The sequence below is a fragment of the Mesocricetus auratus genome, unplaced genomic scaffold (assembly GCF_017639785.1).
Source record: "Mesocricetus auratus isolate SY011 unplaced genomic scaffold, BCM_Maur_2.0 Super-Scaffold_100026, whole genome shotgun sequence".
In the NCBI taxonomy this organism is placed as follows: Eukaryota; Metazoa; Chordata; class Mammalia; order Rodentia; family Cricetidae; genus Mesocricetus; species Mesocricetus auratus.
The window spans coordinates 16,865,701-16,884,553 of NW_024429207.1; the positions used below are offsets into that span (position 1 = coordinate 16,865,701).

Sequence of the window (18,853 nt, forward strand, 5' to 3'; positions counted from 1 at the left end):
CAGCCCCATCTCTCTGCATCCCGTTCTGCAGAGATGAGAAAAGCAGCAGCCACATACCCATGATGCCCTTGGACAACCCGTCTCACCCAGTCTGTGACTGCCAGCCAAAATAAATCCTTCCACCCTTAATTGCTTCTGTCAGCTATTTTGTGACAGTCAAGCGAATAATAATTAGTGCAGTAACTAAGGCAGTAAGCTAGCTCATCCCGTTTCCGCGCCTCCCGTCTGAAGCTGAGGAAGCGGTTTCTTACCGCACGCGATGGGTTCATCAGTACCATCTGCGCAGTCGCCTTCCCCATCACACATCCGAGACTCTGGGATGCATTTCCCTCCATCACAGCTCACAGTGCCTTCTGGACAGGAGACTGCGGAGGAAGTTGAACATTCCTTTTCACTACGACTTACAGGACAGGAATGTAGTCAGAGACTGTCGTTTCAACTCAAGCATGAAAAGTAATGCTTATCATTTTGAACTGATTTTTTTTTCTTCAGAGAATTAGGACTTTAGACTCAATCGTAAAAATAGCAAGACATCTGGACACTCGATGGAAAGTGTGCTAAACTTGACTGATCTAGCTTTATATAGCTGGGATTAAAATTGTACTAGAGTCAGTCACTTGACCTGAAATGAGTATTCCTTTAAAAGGCAACGTAATTGTACAAATGTTAGAAACCAAGCCTGTTACATTTTATAGCCTTAACTCCACAAAAGTTTGAGTGAGATTTTTGGTTCACTGGGAAACCAGAGGCACCACTATCCTGGGGTTGGGGATTGTCCAGGAGAGGAATGTGATGCTCGCCCTAGTTTGGGGTTGGGCTTTGCGCCTTTTAGTGGGCGTTTTTTCACCCTCAGTGTTCACTCTGTGAGAACAGGCATCATCTGTTTTTGGGCTCCCTGCATAGACTGGTGCTCAGGTGTGCTACAGATGGCTCATCAGCGCTGGGAACAAGCTGGGCAGTGCTTAGTTAGCATACACATTACAAGAGTTTTTATTTAAGCAGCCCTTTGTGTTTCCACAGATAACTCCGCATTGGCTATTGCTAGGGAGCAACCTGTTTTTAGATAAAGATGGCAGCCTCAGTGGCAGGGATTGAATGTAGCTGCACAGAGCAGCCCATGTGCTACATCCTGCCCTTGAAATTTAAGCGGGGATGCCAGAGGTAAGTACGCACCACAGTCCTCCTCATCCGAGGCATCACCACAGTGATCGATGCCATCACACCTCCAGCTGGCCATGACGCATGCCCCGTTCTGGCATTGCCACTGCCCAGCCAAGCAATGGCTGTGGGGACGGTGTGCTTTTGTGGACCCATCTTCACAGTCCTGATGGCCATCACAGTGCTCCCAAGCATCCAGACACTGAGCCTTTCCCGGACACTGGGTTTTGCAGTCTGGACAGGCTGTTGAGCTCTCTGAAAGGCAGGAATTAGGTGGGTGAGGCGGAGCTGCTGGAGTACGATGGACATGCCTATCCAGGTAAGTACTACAGCTATGTCGCTGACTTGATCTATGAAACTAACAACTAAGAGATGTTAGCTAGGTCTATCATTAGGGACATGGTTGTGACTTTTTGAACTGAAGTTTCTCCCCCAAAGAAGTCTTTAAAAAGTCAATAAAGCCAATAATTTTGTAAAAAACAAAGAAATGTGTATGAGAGTCTCTTATAACACTGAAGGCAATATACTACCTGGCTTAGCACCCACAGCCTAAGGCTATTCTGTGGCCTACTTTCAGTTAGCACTGTGGATGCTGCTACAAGCTATGAGTGAGCAGAGAGACGATGGACTGTTGCAAATAGCTTTGTGCAAGGCTGGTGAAACGGCCTGGTGAGTAACAGCCCTTGCCTGGGCCTTTTAACATGAGTTCTATCACTGGGACCCGAGTGGCGGAAATAGAGAACCAACTCCTCAAGTCATCTTCTCCCCAGGTCAGTCTCTGACCTCTACACACATGGGCTGGTGCATGGGGCACATGAGTGCATGTGCTACTGTACAAATACACACAAGTAATAAATGGGTACAATTCTAAAGTAAGTCATACCTACCACAGTTTACCTCATCGGAGCCATCCAAGCAGTCCCTGGCACCATCACAAAGCCAGCTAGTGGGAATACACTTCCCATCGTCACATTGCCAGGCTTGCAGATGTCCAAGACATCTTTCTTCTGCGGGCCAGAGTTGGATTTAAGAGCAGGCATGGAGGAAGATAAATTTGTCAGAGTTCACCAGTTTGCTGGATTTCATGTCATATGTTTCAAACAGCAAAGCAATAATTATTTCTAAGTTTGACACTAATCACAACCCTGGACTTGCTGGCTCTCTCCACACTCCTGGCAACAACCCTATGGTATTACTTACTTCTCCCATTACTGTGACAAAATATTCCACAGAAACAACTTGAGAGAAGAAAATTACTTTGGTTCACAGTTTAATAAGGGATATAGTCCATCATGGCATAGAAGGCATACTGACCAGAGCATGAGGTGGCTGGTCGCCACACATCCTCAGTCAGGAATCAGAGACAGACGAATACTCTCACTTGGCTTACTTCCCCCCCCCTTTTTTATTCATTTTGGGACACCAGTGTATGGGAAAGTACCACCTACATTCAGGACCAGTTAGTAGCATGGGTAGCATGCCTGAGGGCCACACAACAAAGCAAGTATACTCATGCTTTTGTTTGTTCTTTTGTTCCTTTGTTTTGGCTTATCATTTGATTCTGAGAGTTTAACCCAGGAGTTTTCATGTGTTCCAAATACCCTCAACCCTGGAGAAGTACCTTGAGTTCTGAGCATGTTTCGATACCAAATATTTCATGTGAAGTTAGAGATAGCAAGTGACTACCCAAGAAGAAGAAGGATGTAGGATAAAGAAAACAGGGCATACTCTCTCTCTATCTATCCATCTATCTCTCTCTCTCTCTCTCTCTCCTTCCCTCTCTCTCTTTCTTCATGAGGACTTTATTTCCTGTCTTATATGCATGATACAAGAATAGGACTCATTGCTTAAGAAGCATTCTGCCTATAGGAGTGTTTGGGTAGCCCACCTGGGGCTTTGAATACACTCAGCACTAACTAGGGCTTTATAGCAGCAAACTATTTGTCAAATATTTAACTTGGCTTCTAACCGTTTTATACTTTTTTGCTTAGTTTGCATGCCAAAGAGGTTTGAGTATTGTGGTCTATAAGGCTTTCCCAAAAAGGCTCTGGATTAGTTTACTTAAGCTAATATGTCTACCAATGCTTACGCCTACATTTAAGGTGCAAACTTGGTTCTTACAGTGGTGCCACTACTACTTGAAGATGTGTGGATTAGTCTTTGAGAACCTGTGACCACTCAAAACACTCCTCATGTTTGAATAGCCCCTCAGGCGACAAAAACATAAGTATGGACACTGTAACCAAATACACATCAAATATCCTGTATGTGAAATGCTAGGAACTTTCTCAAGTGTTTCAGATTAAGGATTTTTTCCATGTATTTTGCAAACACACACACACACACACACTAAAGTACCACAAGGATGGGCCCAAATCTAAATAATTCTGATTTTTTTTACAGCACTGGGGATCAGCCTATGGTCTTACACATTCTATATGCTATCCCCCCAACCTTCTCATTTTGAAACAGGGCCTTGATACTTCTTCCAGGCTGGTCTCAGACTCAAGCAATAGCCTAGGCTGGCCTTGGACTTATGATCCTCCTATGTCAGCCCAAGAAGTAGCTTGTGTTTCAAATATACTCCCCACATACAATCTGAAGGTAATTTTATATGGTATTTTTAGTGAACCTGTCTTTTTGGCTGAGATCCACCACATAAAGTCAGGTGTGGAATGTCCCACAGCGGTATCAGGTCTGTACGAAGCCATTTTGGATTTTGGAACATTTCAGATTTTCACATTAGGAGTGTTCATCCTGGACTTGGACACCAGGGCTGGTGCATGGTAGCATCTTGAGAAGTGCTTACCACACTGCTCATCTGTCCCATCTGGGCATTCTTGCTCCCCATTGCAGAGCCAGGCCACAGGAATGCACTTTTCACCACAAGCCACTTGCTGTGTCCTGTTGCACTCCATTTCACCTGCATTAGACAAGAAAGAAGCAGCCATGAGAATCTCTGGCCTCTACAGCACAAGGCAACATTTCTTCATGGTAAGAAGGCATGAAGGGTCACGTTGAAAGACCTTCTTTCCTCAAGGAAGATGAAGCACCCCTTCCCATTCCACTTGGGCTCACCAGGAAATTCCTTGGAAGCCACTTGTCTTGCTGGTACCACAGAGTTGCTTTGGGGAGGTTTACTGTGTGCCTGTTCTCCTATTAGATTGAAGGAGACCCATATTATGCACCAATAGACAAGGGCGCAGCACGTCCAGCTCTAGTTTGGTCACAAAGCTATGGAAGGTGAGCACTTACAAGTTTGAGGTCTAGGCTCTAAGACTTGGAGTCTAAGTACTTTCATTTAATCTTAGACATGTACAGACCCATGTTTAGTGAGAATCTAGTTTAGGGTCCAACACAACATCCTTTTAGTGATGCCTCCCTAACAACTCTGCTATAAATATTTGGAAGCTTTGAGTTATTTGCAACAGATTGAATCTATATTGTTTCATTCAAGTCATGAGTTTCCATTTATTAAGTTTGGTGTTCAATGGTTAACCAAAGCCTGATATGCTGTACTCCCAGAGGGATGCTATATTTACTATATTGAGCTAAATCTTACAGAGGAAAGAAAGTTTTTGGTTCCTAGAAAACATAAGCTATATGGCCTGTACCTGCTGGAATCTCTACACTGTGTGTAGGAGACTCAACAAGTTCTAATGGCAGCAGCAACCCGGGTAGCTAATTGATGGAAGTGGATATGAAAGCTGTTGTGACGTTGTGGGACCGCTACTCTCCAGAAACTGCTTCCCTTTCTTACTCGCTTTCTTCTAAGACTGTGTTATCAACTTAGTTGATTTTAAAGCAAATGCAGCTTACAAAAATCACTCATATTAAAGCCTCCAGGAGTACAGTTTATTCCTGGATTAGCTGACACCTTTAAGGTCTCCTCATATACCATCTAGGCTATCATATGAATAAAGCTGCAGAGACCATTTGATGTCTGGTAACTGCTTACTATGGGGACAGGCTCAGTCAACAGACCACCTGGGTTGGAGCATTTTGGTTGGACTACTTGCCGACCGACTGCTAGGTCTCAAGCTGTCTGAATACCCAAAAAACAAGCTTAACCTGGACTGTAGGGGGTTTCTGGTGGTTAGATAGAAGCAGGCATTTTCAGGAACTTGTGAAAGCAATTCCAACCTGTCAAAAGGAGTCATTTTCCTTACCTCTGGCAGAAGGGACGTATGGCTCCATCAACATACGCCTGTGTGCTTGTCAAAGCCTGCTGGCCTCCAGGCTCTATTTTCAAGTACTTGTTACACATTTATTTCAAAGCCCCCAGCCAGTCTCATGGCCTCCTCCTAGCTAAACACCATCTTTATAAATGGCTAGTCTCTACTCTCCCAGCACTTTCTCTTGTTCTCTCTCTCTCACTATGCTGCATTCTCTGTCTCCTGCTATGTTGCTAACTCCACTGTTCTCTCCCACTTTCCCAGCCCTGGCCATGTCCAGTCTGCTTCTGTCTCGCTCTGCTCTGGATTCTTCCAGATGCCTCTGGCTGTTCTCTCTCTCTCTCTCTCTCTCTCTCTCTCTCTCTCTCTCTCTCTCTCTCTCTCTCTCTCTTTCTCTCTCCCTCTCTCTCTCTCTGTCTCTCTCTCTCATCTATAATAAAAACCTTAGCCATATCATGGAGTTGTCAAGTCAGCCATTTCTTCGGTGCACCCTCTTGCACACTGATAATGTGACCTCACTTTTCTTGTCTTTAAGTGGTCCTCAAAAGGAGATTGAAACCTTAATGGAGCACAAAGCTGTTTGACACAGAAGCTGCTAAATCAATGCTCACAAACCAGTACAGCAGATCCTTCCAGAAGGATCTTGGGGTTGCAGTTCACTGTCAAAATCCCAGACCATTAGGTGAGTCACAATTGAAGACTATTTTGTCTCAGAGTTTATCTATCTAGGAACCAAAAATGTATATGAATTCTAGTCATTACCTGCAGACTGGTTTTCGATACTTTCATAATGTAAGTAGGGGCTTACCATAAAGGCATTTATATGGCACTTACTAACATCTATTGGTACTAAATTTGCAGTGACTTTCTCATAACCGTGATAAATGTTGTCCTAAAGCACATATAAAGATACCTTTATGTTAAAAGGTATGAAATCACTTCTTAGTTAAAAAAAAAAGTAACTTTAAAATCCTGTTTTGGAAGTGGTATGGAGAGATCAGTCACAGCCTAGATGCTGGAGCAGGTGATGCAAAAATCCTAAGGGTTGGAGCCTTGGAAGGTCCCCTCCAACGTGATTAAAGTTGGCTTGACCAAGGAACAAGATGCAGACATTAAAATGTGCCTTCTTTCCCTTGTGACTTGGGTCGGATCCGACACACCTGTGTGGAGGGGGGCAGTGGAGAAACACTAGGCAGGTGTTTCTCCAATGCTGGGGACTTCCAACCTCTGTCAACAGCCAACACCTTCATCCACTGGGAACTGTACCTGTCTCCACCGTCCTGGGGCATTTCGTCCTCCCTCCCCAGAATACATCTCTGGATCTGTCTATGAAGGCGGCATCGTCAGATGCCGCAGGAAGAGCTCCCCTCCATTCTTTCTCAGGAGCAGTTTTTTGGAGAGTGGCTATACTCAGTGCTTATAAACCACCCCCATGGCGACTTGTGGGAAACTGGAGCTAGGAAGCAAGTCCCACCGGGTCTGGACTTCGAGGAAGGAAGGATCTAAAAGGTAAGGTGTTCTAAGCACTCAGGGGTGGAGGGAACTCTGCTGGATGACTCCAAAAGAGAAAAGAGAACCTTTTTCCTTGACCTTACCTCTCCTCCTATCCACAGGTTTGCAAAGGGCCTGGCAGTCCTGGATGATCCAGGGCTGTCCCTTCAACACCCTACTTAAAGTGCCACTGCACAGCTGGGGACTTCAGGCTCAGCTCAGCAAGGCTGCCTGAAGTTTGCCTTCTGTCTCTGCAGCATGCTGCTAGTATGTTACTGCTTCCCTGCACCCTACATTCTGCACCCTGCAAACCAGAGCTACGACCCATCCAAGGACGCCCCTGCCCACCGGCCCACTCACCTGCCCCTGAGCGCCCGATGCTGCCCAGCGATACCTGCACCAAGGAAAAAAGAAGCAGGAGCATCCGGCACTGCATGCCTAGGAAGGACAGACGTGGGCTCTTGCTCTCTCCAGGCGCCTGAGTGAGGAAAGCCCTGGAGGGAGGAGCGAGAGGCAAGGGGCTCGGGATGCGGTGGAGGGCGGGTACAGTTCCCACGCCTCCTTGTAGGCTGCTGAATCCAAGCCTGGGGTTTGCGGGTGCGCATCTTGTGCGCACTATCCAGGCAAGACCTGCCGCTGTCCAGGAAGATCTCCTCTCACTGTGCCTGGGGATTTTGTGTCACCGATCCTCAGTGGGACTGGAAACAGCGCTGGGCTCACTGGGACATGGAAAGGGTTGGTCTGCACATAAGTCACCCGGAAATCTCACTCAGAGATTTTACCTTTACAGACCCGAAGCATGTCTGTCTCTCGGGTGATGTAGTATTGTGCCTCGTGCTCTAACCTCATTTTGCAAAGCATAGAATTCCCTGGCTCTCTCCCTGGCTCTCTCTTCCTCTCCTCATCTCTCCTTCTCTCCCTTCCTCCCCCTCCCCCCCGCCCCCTCTCCACCTCGACCCCAACTTGTTTGTGGTGCATCCTGACCCAGCCTCTCTTCCCAGTCCCTCTTCCTTTCCCCTCCCAGCGCCTTCTCTGTGTGCCCAGGCAGAATTAAACCTTTCTCCCACCCAGGTTCAGTGATGGCGATGAAGACGCTAAAGACACCGTTCTTTCACTGCTAAAGTTCGAAAGAACACTCTTGATTCAGTTCATGGGACTGACTGGGCAAGTCGAATTTGAACAGAGTTCAGCACGAACCCAAGACAGTTGGGAGAGCGTAGCTGGTGACATCCTGCTCACACACGGCTGTTCAGGAAGGGCGGATGGATTTTCACCTGCACTCCCCACCGTGTGCCTCCTCCCACTTCGCTCTCTCAGTGAAGTCAACATTCTTTCTCTCCAGCAAGCCATGGGAGGTGGATGTCAGCTTCTTGGAAAGAACAGAATGGAGTTAGAATTTATTATGCTAAACTGGCAAGGAGCATTTATAGTCTGTGGGAATGAGAGACAGCAATAAGGCACTAGAAAAAATAGACACAGAAAAATGAATTGCAAAGTGCCTCCTTAGGTCGTATTTGCAGCACGGTAACCACAGCTTCGTTTTAACTCATACCTCCTCTTCATGTTCACCGTGGCCCCATCACACGGAACCAAAGGCACCACAATGCCATATGCTAGGAAGTTTTCTTTGAATGTGTTGTATGCTTTGATTGCATAAGCCAACTTTTTTAAAACAAAAATTTCTGCTGAAACGTCTATGCTTTGAAATCAGATTATTTTAGATGCTTTAATAATAGCCAGTGGTGAAGAGAGCCAATCAGAGTCGAGAGAGAATATACACTTGCTCTCACAGGAAGCTAATGGGGTAGGTACCAGAAACCCATACACCTGGGATCATTTCTCGATTAAATGAGATTATATGTTGTCTCAACCAGTTTGGCCTGCTACAAAAAGATACCGTAGATATATGGCTTGGTCAACAGACGTTTATTTTCCTACAGTTCTAGAGGTTGGAAGTTCAAGATGAAGGTGCTTTGTGGATGGCTTTCTTCTTGTCAAATCGTCACATGAGGAAGAACATATAACAAGCCAAGCCCTGTCGTGTGTCCCCCAATGCCCATGATGGAGGCTCCACCCCCATTACCTAGTTACTAATCTGATGGTGGGGGCTTCACCCTCATGACTTAGTTAGCTCACAATGTTTTCAGCTCCTAATACTATCTCATTACTATCTATCATCATTAATTCCACCATGTGACCTGTAGAGTAATACAGACATATAATTAATAACATATATACACCAGAATGGCTGCTTCATTGTTTTTTATTATAAATAGCATTGGCTCTTAAAACACTCTTAGCAGCAGAGAAACTGCAGACATAGGTGATATAAATACATAACATTTAATTTGTCTTTAAAATCATTTTATTTTTGGACTTCACTCTCTTTACTTATATGTGTTGTCCTTTTTTTTTTTTTTTCCTCTTCCCACATGTGACATTTTGGCTCTTTTTGTAAGTCTGCAGTAGCCAGAATATTTTCCCACATGATAAAAATAGTCTATATCTTAATACTCAACGCCTGTGACTGTGGTAGTTTGAATGTAATTGGCCCCCATAAATTCATAGGAAGTGGCACTATTAGGAGGTGTGGCTTTGTTGCATAGGCATAGGTGTGGCCTTGTTAGTGTCACTGTAGGGGTGGGCTTTGAGTTCTCCTATGCTCAAGCCAGTTCACTTCCTGTTGCCTTCAGATTAAGGTGTAGAAGTCTCAGCTCCTTCTCCAGCACCATGTCTAACTGCATGTTGCTGTGTCCCGCCATGATAACCTGTTCTAAACCTCTGAACTGTAAGCCAGCCCAATTAAATGTTTTCCTTTATAAGAGCTGTCATGGTCATGCTGTCTCTTCACACCAATAGAAACCCTAACTAAGACAATGGCTAGAACACTTTCCATATATGTTCACATAAAGGATCCTAAAATGGGAGAATACCCTGGATTAGTTCAATATAATGACAAGAATCCTTATGAGAGTAGGACAGGACATGGGCAGGGAGGGAGCATTCTGATAGGAACTAGGGTTAGCATGATGAGCTAGCTGGCTGGACGTCATGAAGCAAAGAATGGGGGAGTTCTAGGAACTCAAAATGAAAAAAAAAAGGATTCTTCCTTGTGACCACCAGAAGGAATGTGACCCTGCTAACATCTTATAATCATAGTGACTTGAGAGCAGTGACTCCCAAGGCTGTAAGATATTCACAGAGGTCTGCTGAAGCAGTGACAAGCCAATGCAGATCCCCAGTGAGCTCACTCTTGTCTCTAACCTCACCCTTCTGTCACTGTGTCTATCACAGGCTGCTCTGCGTGTCTGTTCCCCAACCAAAAGAATGGCCCCGGAGTGATGGGGGGGGTTCAGAGATCAGGAAGGGTAGGTGCTTAGGGAGCATGGAAAGCATCTCAGATCATTTTTCCTGATCTTTTGTGGCTCCAAAGCCTCACATCCCTTTCAGGACATGCACCTCCTCCAAGCTCACCTCTTCAGCAGGGAATCCTGCATAGCATGGCTTGCCACTTGACTAGATTTGTCTTGAGAATGTTCAACTTAATCCGTTTTTGTGCCCGAATTTTTAACAAGTATTACATTTATTTTATTTATTCTTATAGGGAGGGATGGGCCATGCTCATGTGTGAAGGCCAAAGACAACTTAGAGAAGTTGGCCCTGTCCATCCCCCATATAGTTCCTGGAGACTGACCTTAAGTAGTCAGTCTTGGTGGCAGTGCCTTTTCCTGCTGGGCCATCTCACTGGCTCTTAGCTGACTTTTTGAGTTCAGAAACTATGTTGAACTGTATTTCCTTTTGTTTGTTTTTATGTTCTCTTTTCTCAGTGTTCAGACCTCCAGGTACCACCAGCCTTAAATCCATTAAGTATTTCTGTTTCACTGTGACTACCCCTGAGAGAAACAACTCTTGGAAGAAAGTTTTATTTTGACTCACAGTTTCGAGGCTTTCAGCCCATCACGGTGGTAATGGCATGGTAGAGCTCATGGCAGTAGGAGAGCATGAAACTTGGGCTCCTGGCAATATGTCAGACCCGAGAGCAGAAAGAACAGCCAGAGCAGGGCCTAGGCATCACTTTCCAAGTCACCCAATGACCTATGTCTGCCAACTAGGCCACAGCCACTAAATGTTCCACAGCCTTCCAGAGAGCCATCACTAACTGGGAGCAAAAATTCAAAACATGTGCATTAGGGGAACATTTCATCTTAAAGTGTAACATTACAGAATATCATTCATCATAGTATCGATTAATATTCCAAGCACTGTTCTAGGCCCAGGGGTTGCACTGATAAATAACACACAGTATCTACCAACAAAGCTTTCATTCTAGTAAATTTGACTGGCAACAAGGGGTAGAGGAAAAGACAGGCAATAAATAAGATCAATTAACATGTTATGGTTTATATAAAAGTGATAATTCCTGCAGAGAAAATAAAGTAAGAGGAACATAGGGTGAAAGAGGGTAGTGTTTCAATACTCAGGCACATTGCCATAGGACACTCATGGAGAATGTGCCACCTGTGCAAAAGGAAGACATCGGAAATCTTCTCTTGAGGAGAATGTAGAACTGGGAAACACCATCACACTCCACAAGGAAACAGGATGGTATATAGGAAACAGCAGGCAGTTTAGAATGGTGACTACTGAGAACAAACAATTGGCCTACCATTCCCCTAGGGGTAACTTCCCAGTTAGATCCCATAAAAAAAGAAGAGCACACAGATCAACCTTGTTAAGAGCGTAGGGGGTGAAAGTTCTGAGAGGCTGAGAAGCTAGAATCACAGGACAGAGCTGCAAAGAGACGGGATCCACACAAAGAATGTAGAAATCTGCAAGTGGTATCCTTTAAGAGGATGCTGGACCAGTTTGTGTATGCATCGTGTAAAACACCATGTGAAAGACCCCAAATTTATAGAAATAAAATATAAGCTTAAACAGGGAGGGCACCCCACTAGAGAACTTGGGAAGTGAACAAAGGACCCCATCCCAGGAACCGGCCATACCACAGAATGGAATGTATGGTTTAGCAACCTTAATTGCAGAAGGGCTATAAATCCACAAAAGGCCAATTACGGGCTGCCGATCATCTGTGAAGAACTGACCAGGGCATCAGAGATGGGCAAACAAGACTAGTGGGAAACAAGGAGATAACACTATTTACTTAGGGAGAGATAATTAACTCATGCCAAGGTTTGAGGAATTTACAACATGAAGGTCAGGAAGACATCTGCTTCCCCGGGACAGGAGTCACGTACCCCCTTCCCCCATCACGAGATAGGGACCCCTCCCAAAAGCTTGTGGTTTTTGTCTTTAAAAGCTGATTGTAACTGAACCTCGGGGCCAATCGGTCTAAAAGCTGACCGAGAGGCCCATCTGCAGATGCCTAATTAAAGCCTCTTGCGTGTTGCATCAATTGGCTCGTGGACTCTTGATTCTTGGGGTGACGAATCCAGCTTGGGGACCCCTCCTCAATTCGGGGTACCCCAACACATGGAGCTGGGCAAGGGCAGGAGGAAGGAAGAAAATTTACTGCAGGGGCTGAGGAAATGGCTTGGTGTTCAATAGTATTTACTGCCCTTGCAAAGGACCTGGGTTCAATCCAGGAGATCCTGTGCTTTCTTCTGAACCTCATGTCCCCTGTTCACACATGGTGCACTTATACCCACACAGGCTCACACACATACACATAAGTTAAATATTGAATAAATGAAAGAACATCTTATCATAGACAATTGCAAAATTGTCTAGAAGGAAATGAAGTGACAATACTTCAATAAGCATTAAAGTATTTGATAGAGACTTCAGAGGTCCAAGACTTTAAAGTGAGCAACAAATATTCCTAACTGGGCATAGTAGTAACACATGACTTTAATCCAAGCCCTGGAGAAGCAAATGTAGGCAGATTTCTGTGAGTTAAAGGAAGGCTAGCCTGGTCTACACAACGTGTTCCTGATGAAAAATAAATAAACAAATAAATAAATATGAAAAGTCTCACAGAATAAATAATACTCTATTGCCTGTGTCCAACTTGTATGCAAGGACAACTATGAATGTTACCTAACACAAAATTGTAAACTTAAAGCATTAAAAATATTCATGTGATTAAAAAAACCTACTGCATAGTTATGCAGTCTGAGTTTTGTAGGTGACAACACCATGTCACCATGTCAGAAGGTTGGAAACACACACACCCAAATAAATCTCTTTTGAAAAATAAAAAGCAAGTGATGAGGAGAAAATACCAAAAGCCACAGAGCAAAATGATACATGTGTAGTGAAACAGAGACAAAAACAACAGCAGAATCCTTGGGAGAAGCTCTAACAGCCAGAAAACTGCAAAGCAACACCTTTAAAGTGCTAACAGAAAAAAGAAAGGAACAAATGTAATGTCAACCTAAAATTTTGTATACAAAAGAAAACCCAAAAAAACAAAAACCACTGAGCAGGAAAAGCAGAGTCAACTGCAGACCTGATTTATTTTTAAAAACATTTAAAGGATGGGCATGGGGATGGGGTTGGAGACATGGCTCCATGGTTAAGAACATTAAATGCTCTTTGGGAGAAACTGAGTTTGGTTCCTATCACCTATATGGCAGCTCACACCTGTCTGTAACTCCCATTTCTGGGAAGGTGGAGTCTGATGCCTTCTCCTGGCCTCCTGAGCACCAGACACACACATGATGCAGGTACATGCATGTAAGCCAAATACTCACACACATAAAATAAAAATAAATAAAATCTATTTTTTAAAGAAGTAAGAACTGTTTAAGGAATTTGTTCCGTGGAAGAGAAATGACACCAGATCAAGAACAAAAATTTGAATCTACCCAGGGAAAAAAGGACAACAAAAAACATTGAACATTTCAATGTTTTAATTTTCTCAGAAAAGTAGTTAACTATTTAAAGCAAAAATAACCATGGCAAATTTTAGTGTTCATAACATATACAGGAGAAAACTAGGTGACAACAGTGGCTCAGAGGCCAAGAAGAAGAATGTACATTCATTGTGACAATGAGAAGGTGACCGTGCCGCAGGGTGTACAGTGATGGAATGTTATCTGCAGCTAGAATGTGGTCAATTATAGACCCCAAACAACCACCGAGAACACAAAACAAGGAGGCCAGTGAGCCATCGGAGATACAAGGTTATCAAGGGGGGGTGTTAACACGTTCTGAGAGGGGAAAAGCAGAAGGAAATAGGGGCAGAAAGAGAAGCAAGAGACAGATGGTACAAACATAAAACAAACAGTACATGGGCGGTGTCGATGCATAGATTTCAATCAATAAGCACACAAAATGTAGATGTTCTAAACTCAGCAATTAAAGCAAGCGAGGACCCGAGCCATGAAGATATTTAAAGAAAGAACACTGAAAGCAGGGAATACAAGGAGCATGTGGGAGCAGCAAAGTCCAGCAAGGAGCCCATGCTGCTGATCCAGACAGTGAGGGACCAGGAGACGCGAGGCCGGAAGTGGGAGAGGTCAGCTGCCTATTGGTGTGATAAAGACCATGACCAAAAGCAGCTCGGGGAAAGGGGTTTATTCAGCTAATGGTTTGTAACCCATCATCCAGGGAAGTCAGGGCAGGAAATCAAGGCGGGAACCTGTACATAGGCAGGAAGTGAAGCAGGCTAGGATGGAATGCTACTTACTGGCTGGCTCATCATGTCTTGTTCATCTTGTTTTCTTTTACCACCCATGGTGGGAAGGCCTGGACCACTGTGGGTCCCACATCATCTATTAATCAAGAAAATGCTCCGCAGACCTGCCTACAGGCCAGTCTGATGGAGGAATTTTCTCAAATGAAATTCTTTCTCCCCAGATGACCCTGACGTGGGGCAAACTGGGCAAAACTCAGAGGTGGTGACAGACACTGCGAAGACTGCTTTTACTAGTGCTCCGGGAGGTCACTAGGAATGTGCCACTCAGTATGTCAGGCCGAACCCAGTGTGCTCAGGGGCCACACTGCTGGGCAGCTGATGGCTGTGAAGTGGCTCATACTGCCCGGGAATGTGTTTACCATTGCAGAAAGTTCTTCTGGACTTCATCCGGAGGGAATTTTGAAAACTACAGCAGGCAAGGACAAAGGAGAAACAACATAGCTATACGTAACCTAGACATAAAGAAGAAGAAGACACCAATACAAATGCTGATGTATAGGGAAAGAATGTTTTTGTCATTAAAAGTAAATAATGTTTTAAGCTTTAAAAGTTATGTGACATCAAAGTGGTTGACAGAAGTCTTTCCAATTCAAGTAGTCAGATGGCATGGGTGACACACAGCTTTCCTCCTCTGCATCCTCTTCCTCCTCTTCCTCTTCCATTTCTTCTTCATTCTCTTCCTCTTCTTTTACTCATCTACATTTTGCTTTAATGCCTATGACACTTTTTACATTGACATTATTACTAACTTTTACATTGACATTATTACTAACTTGAAGTTCATATGTTTATAGGGAGACAAAATTTTAATTCTGTTTTTTTTTACTATTTGTGTGTGTGTGTGTGTGTGTGTGTGTGTGTGTGTGTGTGTGTGTGTGTAACCTTGGGTCCATTTAGCTTTCTTGTTAGCAACTGCTGGCTGTTTCTTAATGAAAGTGTAATACCACCCTCAACAGAATCACTGTCGTAGCAGAAGTTTTGTCCTATCCCAGCCTCCACATCCATTACCACTTCTGCACACACTAAGAGCTGCCAACTGTGTGTATTTCCTGGTCTTCGTCTCCTGCTGTACCTTCTCAGGTGGAATACTGGGATTCACACTCCCCAGAAGCAGCCATCAGCCAGTGGCAGAGAGACACTGGTAGCCGAGTACCCCGATTCCCACACTTTGTAGTAGAATAACTGGTGAGCATGTTTTCTGATGATCCTGCAGCTGGCCACAGTAGCAGCCAGGCGACATTTGCACTCCTTTTTCTTTCTGTCACATTTTCTCACTCGCCCCCACCCCATCTTTCCAGAAATCATGTTCCAAAATAAACCACTTCCACTAAAATCTTCACCTCAGAGTCTCCTTCAGGGAGACAGAAAGTAAGAAACCAGCCACTGTCTAACATCCTTGCTGCATCATGAGGTAATTTCTTGTTGGGAACTTTATTTACCACACAGAGGTAGTTCTGAAAAGATTATCTGAAGCCCACTGAACTAATGTTTTCAGTACAATGCAAACTCCATGTAAATTGATCTTGATACTGGTAAGGGTTTTTGCTCCTCATTAAGATTATAATATGAGCACAATTAAATGAAATCTCAAAGGCTGGGAATATGACTTGCTCTTGTTAGCAATTGCTGGCTGCTTCTTAATGAACCACCTAGAACCACCAGCCTGGGGGTGTTACTTCCCACAGTGAGCTGAGCCTACCTATATCAATCAGAGCATGCCCACAGGACAAGCTGTGGGGGACACTTTCTCAATTTAAATTCTTCTTCCCAGATGAAACTAGATGGGGTCAAGATGACAAACACTTGCCGGCACAGATACTGACCTTGCAATTTATGTAACTAGAAAACTGAGGAAACCATGAGATGAATGTTTCCAGGAACCTGGCAAAGACAGCACAAGAGAGTAATCCCTGTGAAGGAAGTGCAAAGGATCCCGTAATGTCTAGACTCTCTATCCAGCATCCTTTACCAATGCTGGAAGCAGATGGGGACAACAGAACTGAAGCGACAGCCTGGAACAGCCAGAACTTGAAGACTAGAGAGCCAGAGAGCAGGAAGCTACACAGAACAATGGTTGCCAACATCTGCACATGGGTTCATTGGAGTCCTTTGTTAAATTCTAAAATACCCATTTACAGCATGGAATTCTACAGACCAGACAAAACACGGCTATTACAAAGCCATAAACTAGACAGTCCCCGGAGTTGACAATTGTTAGCTCCACTGGATTTAGGACCACCTCAGAGTTTATGGCACACTTGTGGGTGTGTCTGTGAGGACATAACCAGAAGACATTAATGGGGGAAGACCCACCCTGAGGGTTCATGGCACCACCCCATGGATGGGAGACTGGGATAGAACTAAACGGGAAAGTAGGAAATCCAACACTGTTGGCATTTCCTTCTTCCTGCTTTTTAGCCTGCGATGGCATGAAGTGTTCCATTCCACCATGCCCTTTCTGCCACGATGGACTGAACCATCTGAAGGAACCAGGCACCAGCCACACTCTTTCTTCCATTAAGTTGTCTCTGTCAGGTGTTCTGTCCCACAGCATGGGGAAAAGTCACTATTACAATACAGTTCAGACACAATTGCGTTTCAGAGACATTATTGAATAACCATATTACTATCCCTAAAGCAAAGCTTTGAAAGCTATTAAAGAAACTAAGAAACTTTATCAAGTTTTATCTGTATCTATCAATATTTTCCATATCACAAGTTATAATTGTAGTTAATGAAAAGATAAGCCTTCACATATTAATGTTAATAACATATTTTATGAAAAAACATCATTTTTTTCTAAAATAAGCCAATGAGCTCAACCATACTGTTTTACATTTGTCAAAAAATCTCTTCACTGACCTTCACAGAAGACAGATGAATTTTCATATGGGCTTTAAAACTCAGTCTGTTAGGAAATGGTATTTTGATTTTAGTCTGGAATAAAATCTCATCTGACACAGATTTGTGGTTGGCCATAAAAAAAGTATTGCCTTTCCAGATAGGGTAGGTCTGCCTTTGCAATGGTGATGGTTACTATATATCCACACAAAAGAATGTGTTGAAGTCCTAACTCCTGGCATTTCCAAACACGTCTTCCTTGACAATGCAGTTATCACAGATTTAACCAATCAGATGGGCTGACTGCAGTGGGCTCAAATCCTATAAGATTAATAACATGGAATCATGACATTGGGTATAAATACAAGGGAAGATATATGAAAAGACATGGGAAGAATGCTGTGGAAACATGGGGAAGAGTTAGGGATATGATGCACAAACCAAGGACCACCCGGATCCTGGAAGAAACAGAGGATTCTTCTTCCCTAGAAATGCAAAGAATCATGGTCTCACTCACACCTATGTTTTAGACTCCTGCCTCCAGAACTGTGGGGCAAGGCATTTCTGTCTCTTGGGGTTATTAGCACAGACACTAACACCAAAACTTAAGAAGTGATAGTTTCATAGTAGCCATGTGGAATCAGAAACTGTCAGCATTATATCCTGTCTTACTAACACCGTTCCTACACCTTGTTCTTTGTATAGATCTTTCCTCTCTGTATGCCTTCGTAAGATTTGGTCACTTGGGCTGTACTGGTTTATTAGGATATGAGGACATTCCAAGTAGCAACTATTTTTTAAAGTGTGTGTGTGTGTGTGTGTGTGTGTGTGTGTGTGTGCTTGCATGTGCGTGCACATGCCACAGTCATGCAAGTACCCAAGGAGACAAGAAGAGGGCATTGAATCGCCTGGAGCTAGAATTACAGAAATCTGTGAGGCTTCCAAATGTGAGTCCTGGGCACCAAACTCTGGTCCTTCACAAGAGCATCAAATGCTCTTAACTTCTGAGTCACCTCTCCAGGCCTGTTAATATTTCCAAGGACATCATCAGGAAAAATAACACAACTGTTGGGAAAGCATCAAGTACAAGGCATTAGATACATGTTTTGGGAATTGTAATCTTAGCTCTAAAACTCTAAACTTCAACACTAACAACAGATACTGTGAATTTTTTGTTAAAGTGGCAATGAACATCACACATGTTTGAGAGCCATGTCTTCCCATGCCTTTGGGTAGCCATAAAGATGTATCAGATGGTTTTGAGGTAAAGCTCAGTGCTCCCGGTAAAGAGCAGCTAGGTACACTTACATATCTAGCCTTGATGAGGATGTAGAAAAAAAGGACTGTGCACAATTACTAGGGACCTTAAATTAATGCAGGCATTGTGGGAAACAATATCAAAGTTCTTTTAAAAAATAAAAATAAAACTCACTGTATGATTCAGAAATTCTGCTTCTGCCTCAGAAAATGGAAAGATCTCCCATGCTCTTGGATAGGTAGGATCAATGTAGTAAAAATGGCAATCCTG

The 18,853-nt window shown here is 43.9% G+C and overlaps 1 protein-coding gene across 1 annotated transcript in view; it reads right to left on the minus strand.

Annotated features, from left to right (window-relative positions):
* LOC101844715 (prolow-density lipoprotein receptor-related protein 1) overlaps positions 1–7,497 on the minus strand; it is a 46,329-nt gene extending 38,832 nt beyond the window's left edge. The window contains exons 1-5 of the mRNA XM_013110699.3: positions 7,185–7,497; positions 3,968–4,081; positions 2,046–2,165; positions 1,174–1,413; positions 252–365 (exon numbers count right to left, since the gene is read on the minus strand). Of these exons, the coding sequence (XP_012966153.2) occupies positions 252–365; positions 1,174–1,413; positions 2,046–2,165; positions 3,968–4,081; positions 7,185–7,260 (664 nt within the window). The 5' untranslated portion in view covers positions 7,261–7,497. The remainder of the gene's footprint in view (positions 1–251; positions 366–1,173; positions 1,414–2,045; positions 2,166–3,967; positions 4,082–7,184) is intronic.
* Positions 7,498–18,853: the final 11,356 nt, after the last annotated feature.